Genomic DNA, 18,224 nt, shown 5'->3' with positions numbered 1-18,224 from the left:
AATTACAAAAAGCATCTTAGCAGAAGAGACGCTTGCAAGTAAATAAAGGAAATTCAGAAAGAAATAAAAATGCTGACTGTGGAACACAAGGATCAGYGGCCCAAATTCCACACAAATGTAATTCAGAACTGAATCTATGAAAATKAATAAATTTACTATGTCAGGGCAGGGAGAAAATAATACAGAATATGGAGCACATTTTTCAGTAGTCTGAAGGCAATGCATGAACTACTGCAGGATACTGKTTTTATCAGTATAAGGCACAGTATGATAAACGGATGAGTGAAAATCCCTTTAGTGATAAGACAGGAAGCAAAAAAAAMCAGGACTAAAAAGTATATAAATGAAAAGAGTTCAGCAGGACACTGCATTCAAAAGATGAGGGAGAAAGTAAAGGCAAATATAAAACCCCACTTGCAAATATGGCATCAAGACAAACATAAAAAGGAGACTGAAGAATATTAATTCCAGCAGGCATGATAAAATAAAGCAACTTGAATAAAAAGGAGAGTGAAAAGAGATATAGACTTTTAAAGAGCAGTACTAAGGCAGCTGTCGAAAGCTCAACTCCCCACACAGTTTACTGGGATKTAATAAAAATCACAGAGGACAGAATTTGAGTGAGCATCAGCTAAGAGCAGATGATGAGGAGTTTGACTGGACTAAGTCTGCTCTTACTTGAGACACAAATAGCTTGTCTCCTGTAGGTTCAAGCAGTTGGTAAACAGTTCACTCCATATGTTTTTTTAGATCAGAGAAGGAAAAAGGATTAAGCAGAGATACAGCAAATGGCAGTTTCTGCACAGGACAACTCAACAGCACAGTCTGATGTGAATCCTACATGTAGAAATAGCACAAGTGAAGAAACCCTTGTATAAACTGCTTTGTTCTGAAGATATGGGGCAGTCTTTTCTTTGTTAATAAAATTTGAGCTTTATCATCTTAACCTTTCACTCCAATAAATRTTTTGAATTTTAAGTGTACTATGAGGCATCTGTTTTACCAGCACTCAGTGTATTTCACAGATTTACAGTGGTGTGTATCAAAAATATTTAACACAGTGCACTGACTTTTCTACAGCTTCCCATATCCAAAAAGTAATTTATTTGTTTTATTTTCCAAACCAACCTTTTGGAACGGGATAATCCTAAGGATTTGGTTCTTTCTGAAGAACTACTTCCCTAAAAATAAGAAAAAAATGTAAAAGTCAACACATTTGTAYCCAAGRGATCTGTCACAAAACAATTTCTTGCATTAAMTAGAACACATTTCAGAAGTCACCAGCACCCTTATAAAAAATACTTTTAAAAGAGCACTAGGAAAAGCTGTAAGTACAAGTGACAATTTCTACAGTCATGCCAGTTCAGTTAAACTGAATCTATGCAGGTTCAGGTCAGAAGTCAGCAGCTTTCACRGGTCTCTGAGTGCTCTTCATGCAACATGCAGAAACCACCCCTTTTCCAACACTTCCTTCCAGAGGGTTCTGGCACTCAGAAGTAGCAGCAGCCTGCACCCAGGAACTGCCAGCAGAACAGACACTTGCCTCATGTGCCAGAAAGCACTGGCTGCCTGTGTAGCAAAACTGATTTTTTCAGCATTTTTTGCACTCAGATCACAACTAGGTCTGGGCAGTTTAAAATACCTGAATTTACAGCAGTAAAGGCAAACTAAGGCAGGACACTGGCACTTGTGTTTGCATTGTCAAACAAAATGTTTCCAACAGGAGGACAGAAGTAAGACACACCATACGAAAAAATTCAGCTCATATTTAACACAGATCCAGTATCTCCTTTGATTGTTTGTTTTTGTTTTTTTTTTTTTTCCCCAAAAAGGAAGCATTTTTGCCTATAAGGACAACTAAGYACCTACTGTTATCTGAGTAACAGGGTGAAGGGTGATGACATTCATGGGTGGTTCTGACAGTATTATTTAAGTATTTATTGTAAAAGCTAGACAGTGAACTCAGCCATTGTACACTAGACAAGAAAATAGAATTCAAAAGCATTTTTGTTCCTACCTCGTCCTTATTGTTCTCCATTGAAGCTGAGCTTCCTTTAGGCTCTCTATTTTTACCTGTGGAGAGAAATTAAAGAAGTCCACTGAAATGCAAAACATCTGAAGTTCTTCACACTGCACATCACAGCATTTTTTATGTTTTACCAGTCTGGATACAAGTCTCTGTGACTTTCAGAGACAAACCGTTGCAAAACAACAAAGACATTCCACAGTACAGCATAAATTTTACAGAAATAATTCAGAAATCTCTTTCAGTTTCCTTCCCTGGGAGGTTGAACAACAGCTTGCCTGTTGGTGAAGAAATACGGAAGCACTGGAAGTGCAACTGCATACAGAAATACCATTAGTGCATTTTTGTTGATCTCTGAGAAGTTACTTCAAGTATTTTCTCCTACACRTCTTGACAACAGAAACAAAGTATTAAATCTGGGATCATGGAACCACATACAAAAATCCCATCTGATCCAAGTTATGACTGAGAAATTCTATTTCTTGACTTTGGGAACTGTGGAATACAAAGCCTGAAGACCTGCACCCTATTGGCACCTGCTCCAATCCACCAGTCCTGGAAAAGGACAGCAAAGTTTCCAGTTCAGTGATTCAATCATTCCTGTATAAAGTTTCTCCAAAAGCTTAGGAACAGCAGGATTTTAGCAGACACTACTGAGCAGGAAGTATAATTAYAGGATACTTAACAGGATTATCTGTGATTTTAACAGAAGTCTACTGGTGCTGCAACTTCTTTATCCTCAAACTTCAGTTTTGGGAAAACCAAACAATTTTCTTCTACACTTGGAAAAAGTTGAATTACTTATATTAGAGAATTCAATGCTGGATATTTGACCTCTGCTGCACTGTTTGAGTAAATTTCAGGGARGAACATCCAGCCATTTCTGCATGTGAAAGCGGGAATAAAAAATGGAAGCGGACAAAGTTTTTGGCCTTTCAAGTACCTGAATTTTCTTCTCTAGAATATTACAGGCATTCCCCTATTGTGAGAGAGGAACCTGAGATTTGGAAGGAGGGTGACATTTCTTCTGGAGCTTGGATACTGCCCACYTTCTACTCTTGACCAACTTTTCCCAAGTGATAAACCCATGGAAAATACCAGCTTGTAGAGCTTGGCAGAGCTTCCCCTGCTCTGGCAGCTCCAGTCCCTGCAGACTCTTCACTCAGACTGGCAGCCTGATGCTCATGTGCTATTCCAAAAGCAGCTGAACGTGTTCCACTGCCAGTTTCTCCGTGTGCCCGGGCTGCGTACGCGCCATTCCCACCCAATGACCCGGCGTGCTGCAGCCATCCCCTCCCAGCTCAGTGCTGAGCCAGCTGCTCCTGCCCCAGCCACTCCAGGGCTACCGTGGAGCAGGGCTTCCCCTGGCATTGCTGCTCCAGGGCAAGAGCTGGACTCCTGCAACAAGAGCAGGCAGCCTGGCTCTCCTAAGCTCTCTGTGACTCTCCTGCTGGCACCCGTGAGTGGAGTGGAGGGAGACATCCAGTTCCAATGCAGAGGAGATAAAGGAACATTATTAAGGCTCYAAAGCAAGTACTGCTTCCTATTTTAACTGACCTCTGTGTGTGGCAGGGACATAAGTTTAGAGTATGAAGTAATTTCAGCTAATATCCCACTGGTTTCTAACATCCAACTCTCCTTAGCCACACTTAACCACCTTCATCATCATCTGACAACACTCTACCCAATARTTCATACTTCCTCCAAATGCTGGAACAAAACAAGATCCATTACTAAATACACCTGATCTGAACACAATCACATTCCCAACTTCTGCTTGCAATGAGCATCCTATAGATTAAAAAAAAAGCAAGCACAAATGGTACACTGTCATTATGCTCAGAACATTGGGACAGGAAGCAAATTTGCAGAGTTAATTCTGGCATTTCCTAATATTTAAGTGTTTAATCCTAACTCCTCATTTTTAATATGTTCTTTCAGATCCCAAAACCAACACTGAAATATGTCAGCTATGAATTTGCAAGTGTATCCATTTCAAAGACAATCTGTGTTTTACAGCAAGGAACCAAATGMTAATTTTTAACTACAGAGGATAAGGGGAGAAGATTTCTTTTTCCCAGTGTGCTCCTCAGCAAAATTTCACTTTAAGATGCATCYACATCACAGTTTATTTTACTATTCTGCTGAAGCATCACATGAGTAGTTTCTTTTTCCTATGTGAACAATTCAGTTTGATGCTGACATTAGGAGGCGAGTGCCACAGGCAGCAGACTCTCTMTCTAAACAAAACATTAAAAGATAAAAACTACATACCAGAAAACTCATGGAACATATTACTTGAGACCGCAGGATTCAAAAATAAATTCTGTAATGCAGCCTGCACACACTATTCCCCTGCACTCCACCACATCAACGTAACTTTTATCTCACTGCACAGTACAGATTGAAAGGTTTTGCACCTGTATCCAGTTCAAGTTAAACTAAGAACCTAATTTAAGCAGTTAAATTTGAAAACATATTTTATTCAGTAGTGATATGAAATAATTAATAACTTTTAATCACTGTCATCAAAGTGGTTCAACTTCRTTACCTATTTCTACCTTAGAAGTAAAAATTTCCAATACCAATTCCGACCCAGAGTAGGACTCAAAGTTTTTTAATAGTATTATCTTCTTTTAAAACGTTTCCAGATTATATGTAGAAATCTTTTTCAAATTACTTTGAAWGCATTATCTCCAGAACTTCTTCCACACCTAAAAGGACTACAAAAGCTTCACTACAGCAGAAAAACCACAATACTGCATTTCTAAATTTAGGAACATTGAACAAAGAACTTCTACAAATACGTGACTGTTTGCTATYTCATGTTTCATAGAAGGCAATTACCAGCAGATTAGATTTTTTTCACATTTAGAAAGATTCAAAACTAAAATAAATATTGTATCAAAGGCCTATTGTGTATTTATCAATATACTACCACTTAAATCATGTTAGGACCTTGTATAATTGCCCCAGGGAAGTATGATATAGTGAAATAACTTTAAGCTATTTGACTTTAGAATCATATATACACCGAAAAGAAACATTAAATGCTTTTTTACCTATACTTTTATTTTTAGATAATGCTGGAGGAGAGTTTGCGTCCTCAGATTCTTCTGATGAGTGAGCCAAGAAGTCATGGAGTTTCTGCACCAATGTATTCAACTTGCTTTCACTGTTAAAATACAAGTAATACTTCAAGTTACTTACATATTTCACTCCAATTTATCAAGTTTGAAAGAAATTATATTTCATCTCAATTAATACATATTTACAAGAGATCTAAACATCTGTTTCTGCACGATTATATCAGAATGTATGAGTGAAATAGTAGGTGCAGCYTTATTGACAAAAAAGCACTAAGGATTCCGTTCATAATAAAAAGTCTATTTTAGGTCATTTTCACTGCTCACAGTTATTGACAAAATTTAAGAAAGTCTGAGTAGTAATGCTGCTATGATACAAAGACAGCAAAAAATTAATTTTCTACTTGTCAGAATCCAGATAGGTAAGAACAATAAAATCTTTATTTCATTGACAAAAATGTAAGCTTTGGGATATAAACCAATGGAATTAACAGAAGAGTTTCATCTGCAAACTTGAAAACAAACAGGTCCACTGAATATGAGGTGGTTATGCAAAACTTTTATTAAATCTACCATCTTGATGTTATCTCGCGTTAATTTTGTTAAGTAACAACCATGCAGGACCAGACCATTCCTCGATTTGTTTGTGTGAGTACTGATAATTAACTCATAAAAAATAATCCCCTGGCAACTTTCAGCAGACACTTTTATCCCCCAGTAACTGTTAGTCGTGTGTATGTTTACTGATTACAGTAAAAAGCAACAGCTCGATCCCAGGCTTTCCTTAAAAAGCTGTTCCATTTCAGACCTCCATGTTACCCCATGGYATTTTACACGGTTTCCCAAGACAAGGCTTTTCCACCTGCCCTGACTGAGGCCAAGCATGTTCAGGCCCCAGTTCAGAAGCTCCACTCAGCTGTTTGCTCGCTCCCCGGCTATCAGCCCTCTCGGATCTGCCAGCTGATAAGTCCTGCCTCATCACACCTTATCTGCTGCTCCATACGGTTTTCCCACTGCTGACCTACCCTACCCCMAGCAGAAGTGAGGCCAGCTGAAGGATAAAGGCTTCCACCCTTCCCACTGCTTATTTCCCCTTCAACTTCAAAACAGTCATCTAATAGCAAGAAGAAATTACRTTTTCTGTCCCTGTTTTACTGGTCATAGGAAGCTTCGAATACTCAACAGGAGCACTCACCTTTACCATCTCTCCTATTTCTCTCAACACATCCATTTATTAACTTCTGACTTTCAATTTAACTGTTACTGCTAAAAAAAATCTCATTTTATTGGAAGGACGTGCAGGTGAGCGCTCTCTTGAGCAGTGAGTGAAAACAGTATCCCCACATCAATGCCAGTGACTATTCCAATCAGTGAAAATAACCACATAAAACACTATAAATGGTCCATTAAAAAAAAAATCTGCAACTTCTTTACTTCTCCTGAGGTACTCAAAATAAAACAAAATAGCACTTTGCAATGAAAAGATTTTCTGCATGAGTGAAGGGCACTTTTCTTCTGAGACTATATATGTACCATCAATCACTTGAGCAAGTCTGAAAGAGCGGAACAAAGCTCTTTAACTCTCAAGAGTACCTTAAAATTTTTCTCTCAATCTGTCCAAAAGTCTTTCCCTCTAATTACTGGACTCAWGCTGCTACACAACTGCCAGTCCCTAATCTAGGGCTTCCCTTTTTCTCRTGGATGGAAGGCATACTTGGAAAACATTACAGAAGATGATAATGGTACACTGCAGTCTTAACAGCTTGCATGTTCTCCTTTAGAAAGGAGATTTAATGACAATTTACTCACATTAGGTGAAAAAAAAATAGAGTTGTTCAGAATTATTTGATAGTAAAAGCATATAAAGAGATTTTATATCCATTCCAGATGGTCTGAAGAAATAAAGCACATTTAGAAAGGCCACAAGAAAGTATATTTTTGGTAATAAAAACAACAACAACAAAAAAGCCACACGTGGAATTCTGCTCATTTAGTTTATAAATAACTTGTTTTGGTAACAGCATTTAGAAAGAAAATGGGAACTATAGATGAGTTTAGTATTATTGTTGTCAATACAAAACAAATTCAGATATGCATGTGCTAATATAATATGCACGTGCTAATACTTCAAATATTATCTACTACCACTTATTAACTCTCATCCTMACTAACCTAAAATTATCATTTTYGCAGCAAAATGYTCTTGCTGACARCCAATCAAAAAAGATGACATACAAACGAGTACTAACAAGCCTTCTCAGCTTTCTTTTTCTAYTGATTATTCATCATTTTGTACCATAGGCCTTTATTAAGGGATGCCAGGTCAAATCTAAGTAAAGGTGTTACACTTACTATCCTTCACTAGAGAGAAATGTTAATGTAGGGCAATGCTTTACCTCATTTTCTATGAAAGTRATTCTATATCATGCATTTATACTTGAGAATAATAATGCTTATTCTCTCCAGTACAGACACAGACACGATTAAATTGATCCCAGAGTATAAATGTGTGTTTTTAAAAAAAACATAGGAGGTTAAAACTGTGGGGCCATCTCTGAAGCAATACTGAGGCAAAAAGGCTCCTCTACCTGACAGTCCCCACACTATTTGCAMSTGTTTTCAGACTGGAGTTTTCTTAGCAAATGGCTTCCCCATCACTGTAGAGCTATTTCAACCCTGTTCAGCCTAATTAAAACAGGACTGAAGGGGAAGGTGCCCTGCTATTATTGGTTTGGCCATGAACCTGATTTGTGACCTTGGGAACTACCTTGGAAGATACCATTCCTTACCTACATTCAGARCAAGTGCTGCAAAATCAAACAATAAATGCCTGGCCCTTACCAGGATAACAAAACATCCGGAGTAGGCAAATTACCTGTAAGGCTAAATGAGCCCAYAAATAATTAGAATAAAGAGCCAGACAGGCTGTGTCCTAATCTAGACATAACACACTTAATTCCATCTGGCTGTTGATTGCTGTCCCCTTGGATGTTCTGACCCGTACCAGGTTTGTGTGACCGCATTTCGGTAGTGGGGGGCTACACAGGTGACAAACTTCTGTGAGGAGCTGCCAAAAGCTTCCCCCATGTCCAACTGAGCCAACACCAGCTGGCGCCAGGAGGGACACGCTGCTGGCCAAGGCTGAGCCCATCAGCAATGCTGGTAGTGCCTCTGGCATCGGGCACTTGGGAAGGGGAAAAAACCTGCTGCACAACAGCAGCTGGGAGAGGAGTGAGACTGAGAACAGCAATCCTGCAGACACCAGGGGAGGAGGGGAGAAGGCAAGTCAGGGTCAGAGGGGAGATCCACCTCCAGCCAAGACCCTCCTGCCGCCCGCAGGAGAGCATAGGAGAGCAGAGACCCAGCTACAGCTCATGGAGCACCCCACATCTGCAAAGGGTGATGCCCAAAGGAGGCTGTGACCCCWTGGGAAGCTGGAGCAGACTGTTCCTGAACCCCATGGGATGGGAAAGGGCCCATGATGGAGCAGTTCATGAAGAACTGCAGCCCGTGGGAAGGACCCACATGGGAAGAGTCCATAGAGAGCTGTTCCCCTTGGGAGGGACCCCACAMWGGAGCAGAAGAGGAGTGTGATGAGCTGCCCACAGCCCCCACTCCTGTCCCCCTGCACTGCTCACCAGGAGGAAGCAAGAAATCAAGTGAAGTTGAACCTGGGAGAAAGGGAGGGGTGGGGAGAAGGTGTTTCAACATTGTGGGTTTATTTTTCATTACCCTACTCTGATTTGATTGCTAGCAAATTAAGATGATTTCCCCAAGCAGAGTCTGTTTTGCCCATGATGGCAATTACTGAGTGATCTCCCTGTCCTTATCTCAACCTGAACTTTTCATTGTACCRTCCCTTCCCTGCCCAGCTGAGGAGGGGCAGTGACAGAGTGGCTTTGGTGGCTACTCACCTGCGCAAGCTGATGATCACGCTCCCGAAACCATAACACACTACCCCAGACAAATAAAATTTTAAGGAACSGTTTTCATTTGGATTCAACTTCCCACACATTCACATGATCATTCTTTCTGAAGGCAGGTGAGGTGATGAAAATTCATAACCAGGGCAGTGGAAGGAGCAGGACTGACCATTTCAGTAGCAAACCCAGGACACATTGGATTACACTGTGAAACTGCACCAAAAACCTTGTTACAGTYTCTATCTACTTTCTTCAGACACTTTAAAAATGGAACTGGGGAATGTCCCAGTTATTGTCAACATCTGGAAGAATACTTTGAAAGCTGCGTTTTCTTTAAACAAGCAAATCTGTCATCCTACCARCTATTAGTCTAAACAAGTGGCCCTCATCTGCATTTCAAGTGGCTCCTGAAAGCAACACAGGAGTCCCCCCTCCAGCTTTCATCTATTCCAATGTTTAGAAATAYACTTTTTTTAAGCCTATGCCTTAAGTTCAATACTCCTCTAAAATTTTTTTCCTATGTTTAAACTTTTGAAATACTTCAAGGCCCAAGTTTTTTAAATTCAAGYTTAGTCTCATTTTTCACATTTGAAGCTGAAATTAAACACTGCAGAACAACTATTAAGCAGACAAAATTAAACAATCCTTAGGAAAAATAATTAAAGAAAAATAAAATCAGATGTGCTTTTAAACTTCTGGTTTGTARACTGCCATCTTCTGCTTCAGACTGCATCCTTGTGTGAACAGCAGAAATCCAACAACCCACAGCAGAAGTCTCAGTATTTTATTTAGGATGGCGAGAAGAGACTGCTCCTAAGCCTTGATATAATCAGGCCAGGAGTCTGTCACCCGCAAATCCTTATAAAAATTTTTCCGGATGAGAACTTAGCCCAATTCAAAGATTTCAGTYACAAGGGCAGCACCTACATCATTGTTTCATATAAAACACATCAATATTGTGGATGAACACATGTGAATGAAATGGCTTAAAGCTGCTGGAAAGAGTGAAAGAGGACAAAACCTCCACAGGAAGTTGTTTATTTTTCTTATTCCAATTTTTAAAAATGCGTGTACACACCTGCCATGTCCTAAGAAACCTAATACTCTCAGAAAAAAGTACAAAACCAGAAAACAAAATCAGCCTACCATTACATTACTTGAACATGTAAAATATGGTTTTATGCAGGTGGTGAAACAGAGCACTTCCTCCCAGCAGTTTTTTTTTAACTCAACAATGGTTTTCTGCAGGCAAAAGCAACATGACACAGTAAATCCTAGATCAGATTCATATTTTGGACCTAATTAAACTGATACACCAATTATGCCAAACCAAGAGAGGTTTTACACTCAGGATTCATACAATCTGTTTGTGTTGGCATGAACCATCTCTACTGCCCAAGGACACAAACCATCACACCCTGCACACACCTGATGCCATCCACACTCTCAGTCCTCTCCTTTCTCCTCCACTCCACACAAGGGACATCTGGAGCTCTCTTAGTCCAACCCCCAACACAGACAGATACAGAAGGTCACCCAAAAAACGTCCAGCCAGGCTCCAAGTGACTCCAGAGACAGAGGCTCCACAGTCTCTTGGTGACCTGCTTGTGTGACCTTTATCACACTAAAGCACTTTTGTGTTTAGAAGGAATTGCATCACATTAAATTTACCAAATCAGATACATCAGGAAATACCTGAACACTAAAGCTCTGACTGCAAGGAGATGGAGGCATCCAGTACTTCATCAGAGATTCTGTATGTAACACTTTGTTAACACACACTCACTTTCTTACTTTGTTTAGAACTGACTTTAAATCCACAAGGACTTAATCAAGTAATACCTGGTACAGCTGAAGACTCTCAAATTATGTGGATGAAGTAATTCTGGAGCTTAAACACAGCATAACAGGTTCAGGAAAGTAAACAGAATTAGCTTCCTCCAGACACACAAGGGGAATGAGAAAGCAACAACCAGAAGTCACTAAGAGACCCTTTATTCTGTTCAAGGAAGATGACACAATCTATTGACATGGTGTGACTTATCACACTTCATTCACTAAGAAGTGAAAAAAAACCAACTTTGTTTTTAACCTGTTAACCTGAGATCTGAAAAAAAAAACCCAAACAAGCAAAATCGTCATAAACCCACAAGATAAAAGTCAGATAAACAATCTCATTGTTAGGCTGGCTTCAATGCCACACCGAAGTGTAACTTAAGCAGTGAAATAACCTGCAAGCTGAAAAWGACTGAAGCCACCACTTGAAAATCTGAACACAGCATTTTCACCTTTATGAAACAAAAATCGTGACAAAGTGCACACCTTACTCTGTTGGTTCAGGAAAGGAAGCTCAGTCTAGCATGTAAAACACACAAACCAGTGTGTTTAAAATGCTTAAACACACTCTGTGTGAAGGGAACCAAGGGCCCCCTGACAAAGATCATCAGGGCACTCTCACTCTAAAAATGCCTTTTGCTTCATTTGCCTTCTGCTTCCTGGAGTTCATCACGGGTTCTCAACAAAGTATCCTTCAGTACAAACTCTGCCTGAGAATCAAAGGCTGGCCCTTCAACTCTCCCACATACTCCCAACCACAGCTGCCACAGGGTTGTAGCGCATCCAAAGCACAGGTTTCCATTTTAAACAAAAGCCATCTCAGTACCAAATTTATTGCCTATTTTTTAGTTTTGCTTTGCATGACAGATGCATTTGCCCAACAAAGCTTCTAAGCTGAACCTATTAAAACCTACAGTTGGACCTACTCGGACAGAAATTTCTACAACTATGCAGCTTTTGGACTTGCAAATAAACTGCTTCAATAGCATTACAGTTGACATGGGTCAGCAAGCTGTGTCATCAAGTTCTTGCTCTCTTCAAGGTTTCACTCCTTTTCTAACACAAAAAAAAAATCAACACAAATCAATCCATCACCAACCTTAAATGAYGATTACATTTCATCACAAATTATGAAAGCTTTATGCTTCTCCTTCAGTAAATAAATGAGGATACTTCACCACTTCCCTTTTTTCAAAGTCAACAGAAAACCTACCATTGTATTTACCACTGAATTTCTACAATTTCTTCTTTCTCCTGCTGCCACACCAAGGGAACAGCCTGCCACTGACCCATCCATGAACTGATTCATGTTTCTAAACCACCTGCAGGCACAAGCTGAGCTCCAATGATACAAAATGTGATTTCATGAGGTTCAGTACTATCCTTAGGCTTTTCCTTTATAAAAGACACTTCTGGTAATCCAATTTAAAATGTACTTGGTCACAGGCTGCAGACATTTGTTTTTATGGTGAACACAGCACATTTTAGCCTTATTTTGATATTTTCCTTTGGTGAAGTATTGCTACCCTTCAAGCAGAGGGTACAAAGAGTTCATCTGTAACAGAACTGAGAATTTCAAATTCCCACAATGTTAAGGTCACCCTGTTGCAGAATTTTTATTACACACCCCTCTGTCACACCAAATTATTTCCTAGAAAATGAAGATTCCTTCAGTTAAGCCCTACAAAGACCCTGACACAAAGTTTACAAAGCCCTAACAGACATGATTGTATCAAGCCAGCAATAACAAAGTCATGGCAGAAAGTTCCTCTCCCAGAGAATTTCATTTAAGTGCTGCAGATACTGGTTCTGGGGCACATCTGGCACTGTAGATGACACAGTTTTGCTCTTCCTCAGGAAGGACYGAAGAATCTGCCTATGACTGTTCCAGAAGAGTGTGGAAGATGGAGAACTTACACTGTCCCTTCAGGGAATACAGAAGATTGGTGTTGACTTACTTCCAATTATATCATTGTGGCATCAAGTAACACACCTCGAAGAGCCCTGCAATATCACTCAGAAAGACATTCAGCAGACTCAAAAATGCAGACAATTTAATAAAAACCTTAAAACCAAATGACGATATCACAATGTAAGCTGAAAAGTCTGGACAAAAGAACCCCAAAAACAAAGCTTATTCTGACAACTAAAAAAAAAAAAAAACCAACCTACATTCATCGACTACCAGATGGTTCAAGTGAGGAAGATTCCACACTTGTTTTGTTTTCCTATTGCTTATTTTGTACAATGTACGAATCTGTAGGATCAGGTTAGGCCACAAAGACAAAAATTCCTCCACTTTAAAAAAAAAAGGACAAGAAAAAAAAGAATGTTTTGAGGGAACAGTTATAGGGACTCTTTATAAATATTTACAAAGGCAGAATTTTTCTTTAAGTTTCTTAGGAGGTTACTCCACCTTTTATCATTCCTAATTTCTCATCCAGGACATGGGAGACTCCTAGGACCTTAACATTAAATTAAAGCATTTTTTATAACAAAAGTTTAAAACTTCTCTARGAGCAGACTAGTATTGATTTATTATTTTCCTCTGAAACACTGCACATCTATCTTCCACAAGTGCTAGGAATAGATTTTCCATMCAAATTCAGTTTTTTGCACATCTTCCCAAGGATTTTAACAGTGATCCCCCASTCCTTTATTTCTGCACATCTCTGGCACGGAAAAAACTGCAAAGAGCAGTGGATGAAGTGACAGAAATGCAAACAGCTAACAGGCCACAGTACTTGTAGGAAATGGGAACAAAAGAGAGAAAAAGAGGGTGTGTTTTTCATTTCATTCTCTCSAACTCCAGTTTCAAGCAGAACTTGAATGTACAGAAATAAGGAAATGCCCATGCAACATGTTCCTCACAACCTGAAATGCTGAGWCCCTGCAATGCCATGCCCAGCTCCTGGCACAGATCTTGTGAGGTTCAAACTGCTCAAGATRAGCTCTATACAGAATGGGAATTATAGCAAACCTTTAAACTGAATGAGAACTGAGTTCATGAACAAAAGAAAAGTTTGGAGCATCAAAAAAATTTTATGTCCACCTACTTAAAAGCACTTTGTCACAGGGCTGCTTATTCYGTGGGCAAGTTCTATCCAAACACTGCACACAATCTCATATCTATTCTATCCATACTTTTTGATCTTCAAGATCACAAATAATCAGAAATAATCCAATCCTCTMTGGAGGTAATCAAAAAATTGCRTGGAAAATGTATGAACTTCTGTATCCTCTTCCTCCAAAGCAMCAACTGAAGCATGCTCTTGGTAATAACACAAACTGTTGCACGAATGACAATGTAAGAATTTGGAAAAGGTTAAGTACAAACTCTTCATCCTAYAGACCAGGAACAAATGGTTCAAAAAAAGACAAAGAAGATTATGTGTCAAGAGGGGACAAAACAGGATAATCACAATAAAATAGAAAGCTAATTGGTCCAAATAGAAGAGCATTTTTCAGAATATAAAAAACGAATGTTGACTGCAAACTAGACTATAAATATTAGTACCTCAGATGTTTCTGTTCTACAAAAGTCAAACTCTATCCTTCACTTTCAAGGACTGAAGAAAAAGAAGAAAGCCCCTTAATTAGCACTTCAGTCTACACAACAAAATAATCACTSCAACAAAAGAAGTTGTTTAAACTGTTAAAGTACTTTAAGAACACTGAGAGGAGAAGATAGGAGTGAGGAGAAAGCATAAGATGGACAATCCCTGTCTTACAAAATAAGGAAGAAAATACATGCCGAAGAAACTGCTAACTGCTGGGAAGTCCTACACCAAATAATGTGTATTTGCAACGCTCATGACCTACATCAGCATGTGATCAACATCAACAATGAYAATAAWCAAAAACCTCTTTTCTGTAGATTCCTAATTGGAAATGTTAAGACTTTAAAAACAAGCAATATACAAGAGGGAAAAAAACACTATCCCTCTAACTTTTGTCTAAAATGACACAGTAGTTATGAACTACTCAAAATAARGCGGGAGGTGAAGATACACAAATATGACCGCAGAAAAAACTTTACCCAAGGCTCAGTACTAAAGACAGAGTGATGAGTACTAAAGACACAGTGATGCTTCTCTAACAGGATCTGAAGATATGTACAGCATTTGTAGGGGTCAAGTGACAATACCTCATTGGCTTGTGTAGCGCCTCAGGCACGCAGCTGTCTGCGGGTGATGGACTGCGGGGGTCAGGCCCCCAGGGATTCGGACAAACCGAAAGCACACAAAGACAACTATTTACTAACAGTTTAACATGGCGCCTCTCTGAGCCCGACTTTACCAGCGTCCGTCAGTCACCGCCACTCAGGGTCAGCCCCGCGGCCGGAGGGAGCGGCCGATGCCTGTGCCCAGCGCGGGACGCGGGCGGGGGCTCAGCGGAGCTTCCCCGCCACGCTCGCACGTGGGGCGGGGGCCGCCCCCGGGGCCTTCCCGCCACACGGCGCGGTCTCTCCCGCCCTCAGCGCCGGGCCCGGCCCGGCCGAGCGCGGCGCTGCCCTCCCGCCGCCATCCCGCCTCCCGCCCTCGTCCGTCCCGCCAGGACTGCGCCGCGCCCGGCCCGGCCCCGCCCCACCCCGCGCGGCCGCCGCGGAGCCGCCCGGCCCGGCCGTACCTCACAGGCTCTGCGGTCATGACTCCGCCGCCGCTGCTCGGAGCGGAGCGGCCGCCCGGGCCGGGGCCGCGCTCAGGCGCTGGGCGCAGACAAAGCCGCGGTCGCCGCCATCGCCAGCGCCGCCGCCATCTTATCGGAGGGAGCCTGAGGGGACCTGCCTCCTGCCGCCGTCCTCCTCCGCCGCCTCCCATTGGCTCACGGCCGCCCACAGCTATTTTCTGATTGGGCGGCGCCGCGCCGACTGTTGCTAGGGCCGTTTACGCCACCTTCCCAACATTCTCCGCGCTGATTGGCTGGGGCGGGGCTGACGTCACGTTGGCGTCATGGACCGAGGTCTGTGACATCATTTCGTAACAAAGTGCACTGACACCTGTGCCCAGCAGGGGGCCCCAGCGCGCGGTGCGGCCATGGCGGCGGGAGGCAGGTGCTGACACAGCCCGAGGGATGGACAGCAGGGGACAGGAGCTGCTGTCACAGCAGGGACAGGCACCACTTCATGCCAGCAGCACTGTGGTGCTGGGTGACTCTGAACCTGGATTCAACAGCGCCAGGTTAATCACAGCATTTAGTTACGTCACACTTACGAAGAGTAGGACAGAACAGATGCCCAAACTCTTAGTAACAGCACCACAGCAAACCCTCCTACTCCATGAGGAGCACCAGAACGACCCCCCTTCTCTGCAGGCATCACCAGAACAACCGTCCTTTTCCACAGGATCACCAGAACAACCCTCCTACTCCATGAGGAGCACCAGAAGGAACCTCTTGCTCCATGGGGATCAGCAGAACAATCCTCCTCCTTTGCAAGGATCCCCACAACAATCCCTCTTCAACAGGATCACCAGAGTGATCCTTCTTTTCCATGGGCATCACAAGAATGATCCTCAGCCTCTTCAGAGATCACCAGCATGACCCTCCTCCTCCATGGGGATCACCAGCCCTGGGACTCCAAGCCCACCAGGACACAAACACAGAAGCAAGCTTGGGAGGAGCGTTTCCCAAGTACAAAGACAGCAAGACAGGGATAATGTAAGCGACACAGAAGTTGAGTGTGAGCATCCCCAGGTAACCCTGCTCAGGGCAGCTTCMGCCCAGCTTGGTTACAACTTCTTTTTTTAAATAGAAAGTTCTTTATATAAGGAAATTGGCATTACACCTAAGTATGCCAAGACAATTCTTCCTGCTGGTACTAGCAGCTTCTCCACTCCGTCAGATGTTAAAGTGTTGTGAAAGGAGGAGGATTGGAATACAACCCTATTCAAGGGGAAGTTGTTACAGGCTTTTGTGAAAAGATGACTGAACTCTGCTGGCTGGGGTTGTGTGTGAGCTTCCATATCCACACAGGACCAAAACACAATGAACCACCAAAGCCAAGCCCRGTACCACACAGGATCTGAAACAGGTGACAAGTATTATTCACTTGCTATTAAAAGAAAACAAGTTTTGAAAATTAGTATTTTTTTCTGCAGAAATGAAGGAAAAAATAAAACTGACCAACTCACCTGGTTTCATAAAACAATGCATGAAACATGAGAAAATACCCAAGCAAATCACCCCTAACACCCATKTCATTCTGTGATAATAGAAGCAACAGCACTTTCACACTTGAGCACATCGGAGCTTATACTTTCCAGGGAAATCCTACAAACAGGTCTAAATACRATTTGCTTTAGAATGTAACATTTTACCCAAGAGCTGCACCTTGAATCTGCTGAATTTAATAAGTCCAGATTCAGCAGCAGCTTTGTTACCATGGCTAATGCCACATTTGGAAAAGACCAAAGCATCACCTGCCTTCTCACTCGATTTTAGAAGGGAGAAAAAAAATCCACATTTTGACTGCTACAAATTCCATTAAAAATTACAAAAAGCCATTCTAGGTTCTTGCCACCAGTGAGATGAAGGAAACCGGAAGCATTACCCAGTCTTAGCTCTGCATTAGGATTCCAACTGTGTGATTAAAATAAGAACACAAAACATTCATTTTCCTCTTCAAGAKATTTAGTCAGCATTACTGACTAATATCCAACTGATTTAGAATAACATAGATAGATTTATTACTATTGCTTTGTAAAATTCTTTCACTATTTCCTTGGGGAAGGTATTTGAAAGCAGTTTAAAACCCCAAATTTAATTGCCTCCAGTTCATAACTTATATCTGAAGTCACACATGAAAAAGGAATCCTATGAGAAAAGGTCGAGATAAAGTAAAAATGGAAATGCTTCYATCTCCCAGCAATTACTCCAGAAGACAAAACTTGACATTATCACGAGGTTGTCAAAAAAAAACAGATTGGAAGAGCACACTGAAATCTGGGCAGAGACACTGAGTGCATCTGCAGGGAAAYGTTTTGCACATCCACCAGACCCGCACCCAGCTCAGTTTCCCCAGCACACAGGACCCCTTCCCCCTTCTCCAGCAGCCTTGGGAGAGTCAGGGTTCAGGACAAACAAGGGTCACTGCAGAGTCTCATCACACCCATTGTTTCTCTTCATAATGACAGCAATTGGTTTTCTTAAGTACCTATTACCCTACTTTTAAGGAACATGGCTGAAAGACATGTATAACTATCAATCGACAAGAGGATATTTTAATAACTTGATGTGCTCCTGACCTAGAAATACAAACTACATATACATCTCTTTCAYATTATCTGTGATAAAAGTAGCACAATTAATCCAGACCAATAAAACGCTATGCTTAAATTAATTCTGTAGGAATGA

At 41.3% G+C, this 18,224-nt stretch overlaps 1 protein-coding gene across 1 annotated transcript in view; it reads right to left on the bottom strand.

Moving 5' to 3' along the window:
- Window positions 1-15,706, bottom strand: part of ATRX (ATRX chromatin remodeler) — a 67,247-nt gene extending 51,541 nt beyond the window's left edge. The window contains exons 1-4 of the mRNA XM_057370133.1: window positions 15,501-15,706; window positions 5,089-5,201; window positions 2,018-2,073; window positions 1,129-1,181 (exon numbers count right to left, since the gene is read on the bottom strand). Coding sequence (XP_057226116.1) covers window positions 1,129-1,181; window positions 2,018-2,073; window positions 5,089-5,201; window positions 15,501-15,691 — 413 coding nt within the window. The 5' untranslated portion in view covers window positions 15,692-15,706. The remainder of the gene's footprint in view (window positions 1-1,128; window positions 1,182-2,017; window positions 2,074-5,088; window positions 5,202-15,500) is intronic.
- Window positions 15,707-18,224: the final 2,518 nt, after the last annotated feature.

This window comes from Malurus melanocephalus, unplaced genomic scaffold (assembly GCF_030028575.1).
Source record: "Malurus melanocephalus ecotype Western Australia unplaced genomic scaffold, MMel_1.1 scaffold_120, whole genome shotgun sequence".
In the NCBI taxonomy this organism is placed as follows: Eukaryota; Metazoa; Chordata; class Aves; order Passeriformes; family Maluridae; genus Malurus; species Malurus melanocephalus.
The sequence above is the reverse complement of the archived record's forward strand: the minus strand, read 5'-3'. Positions and strand labels throughout refer to the sequence as shown.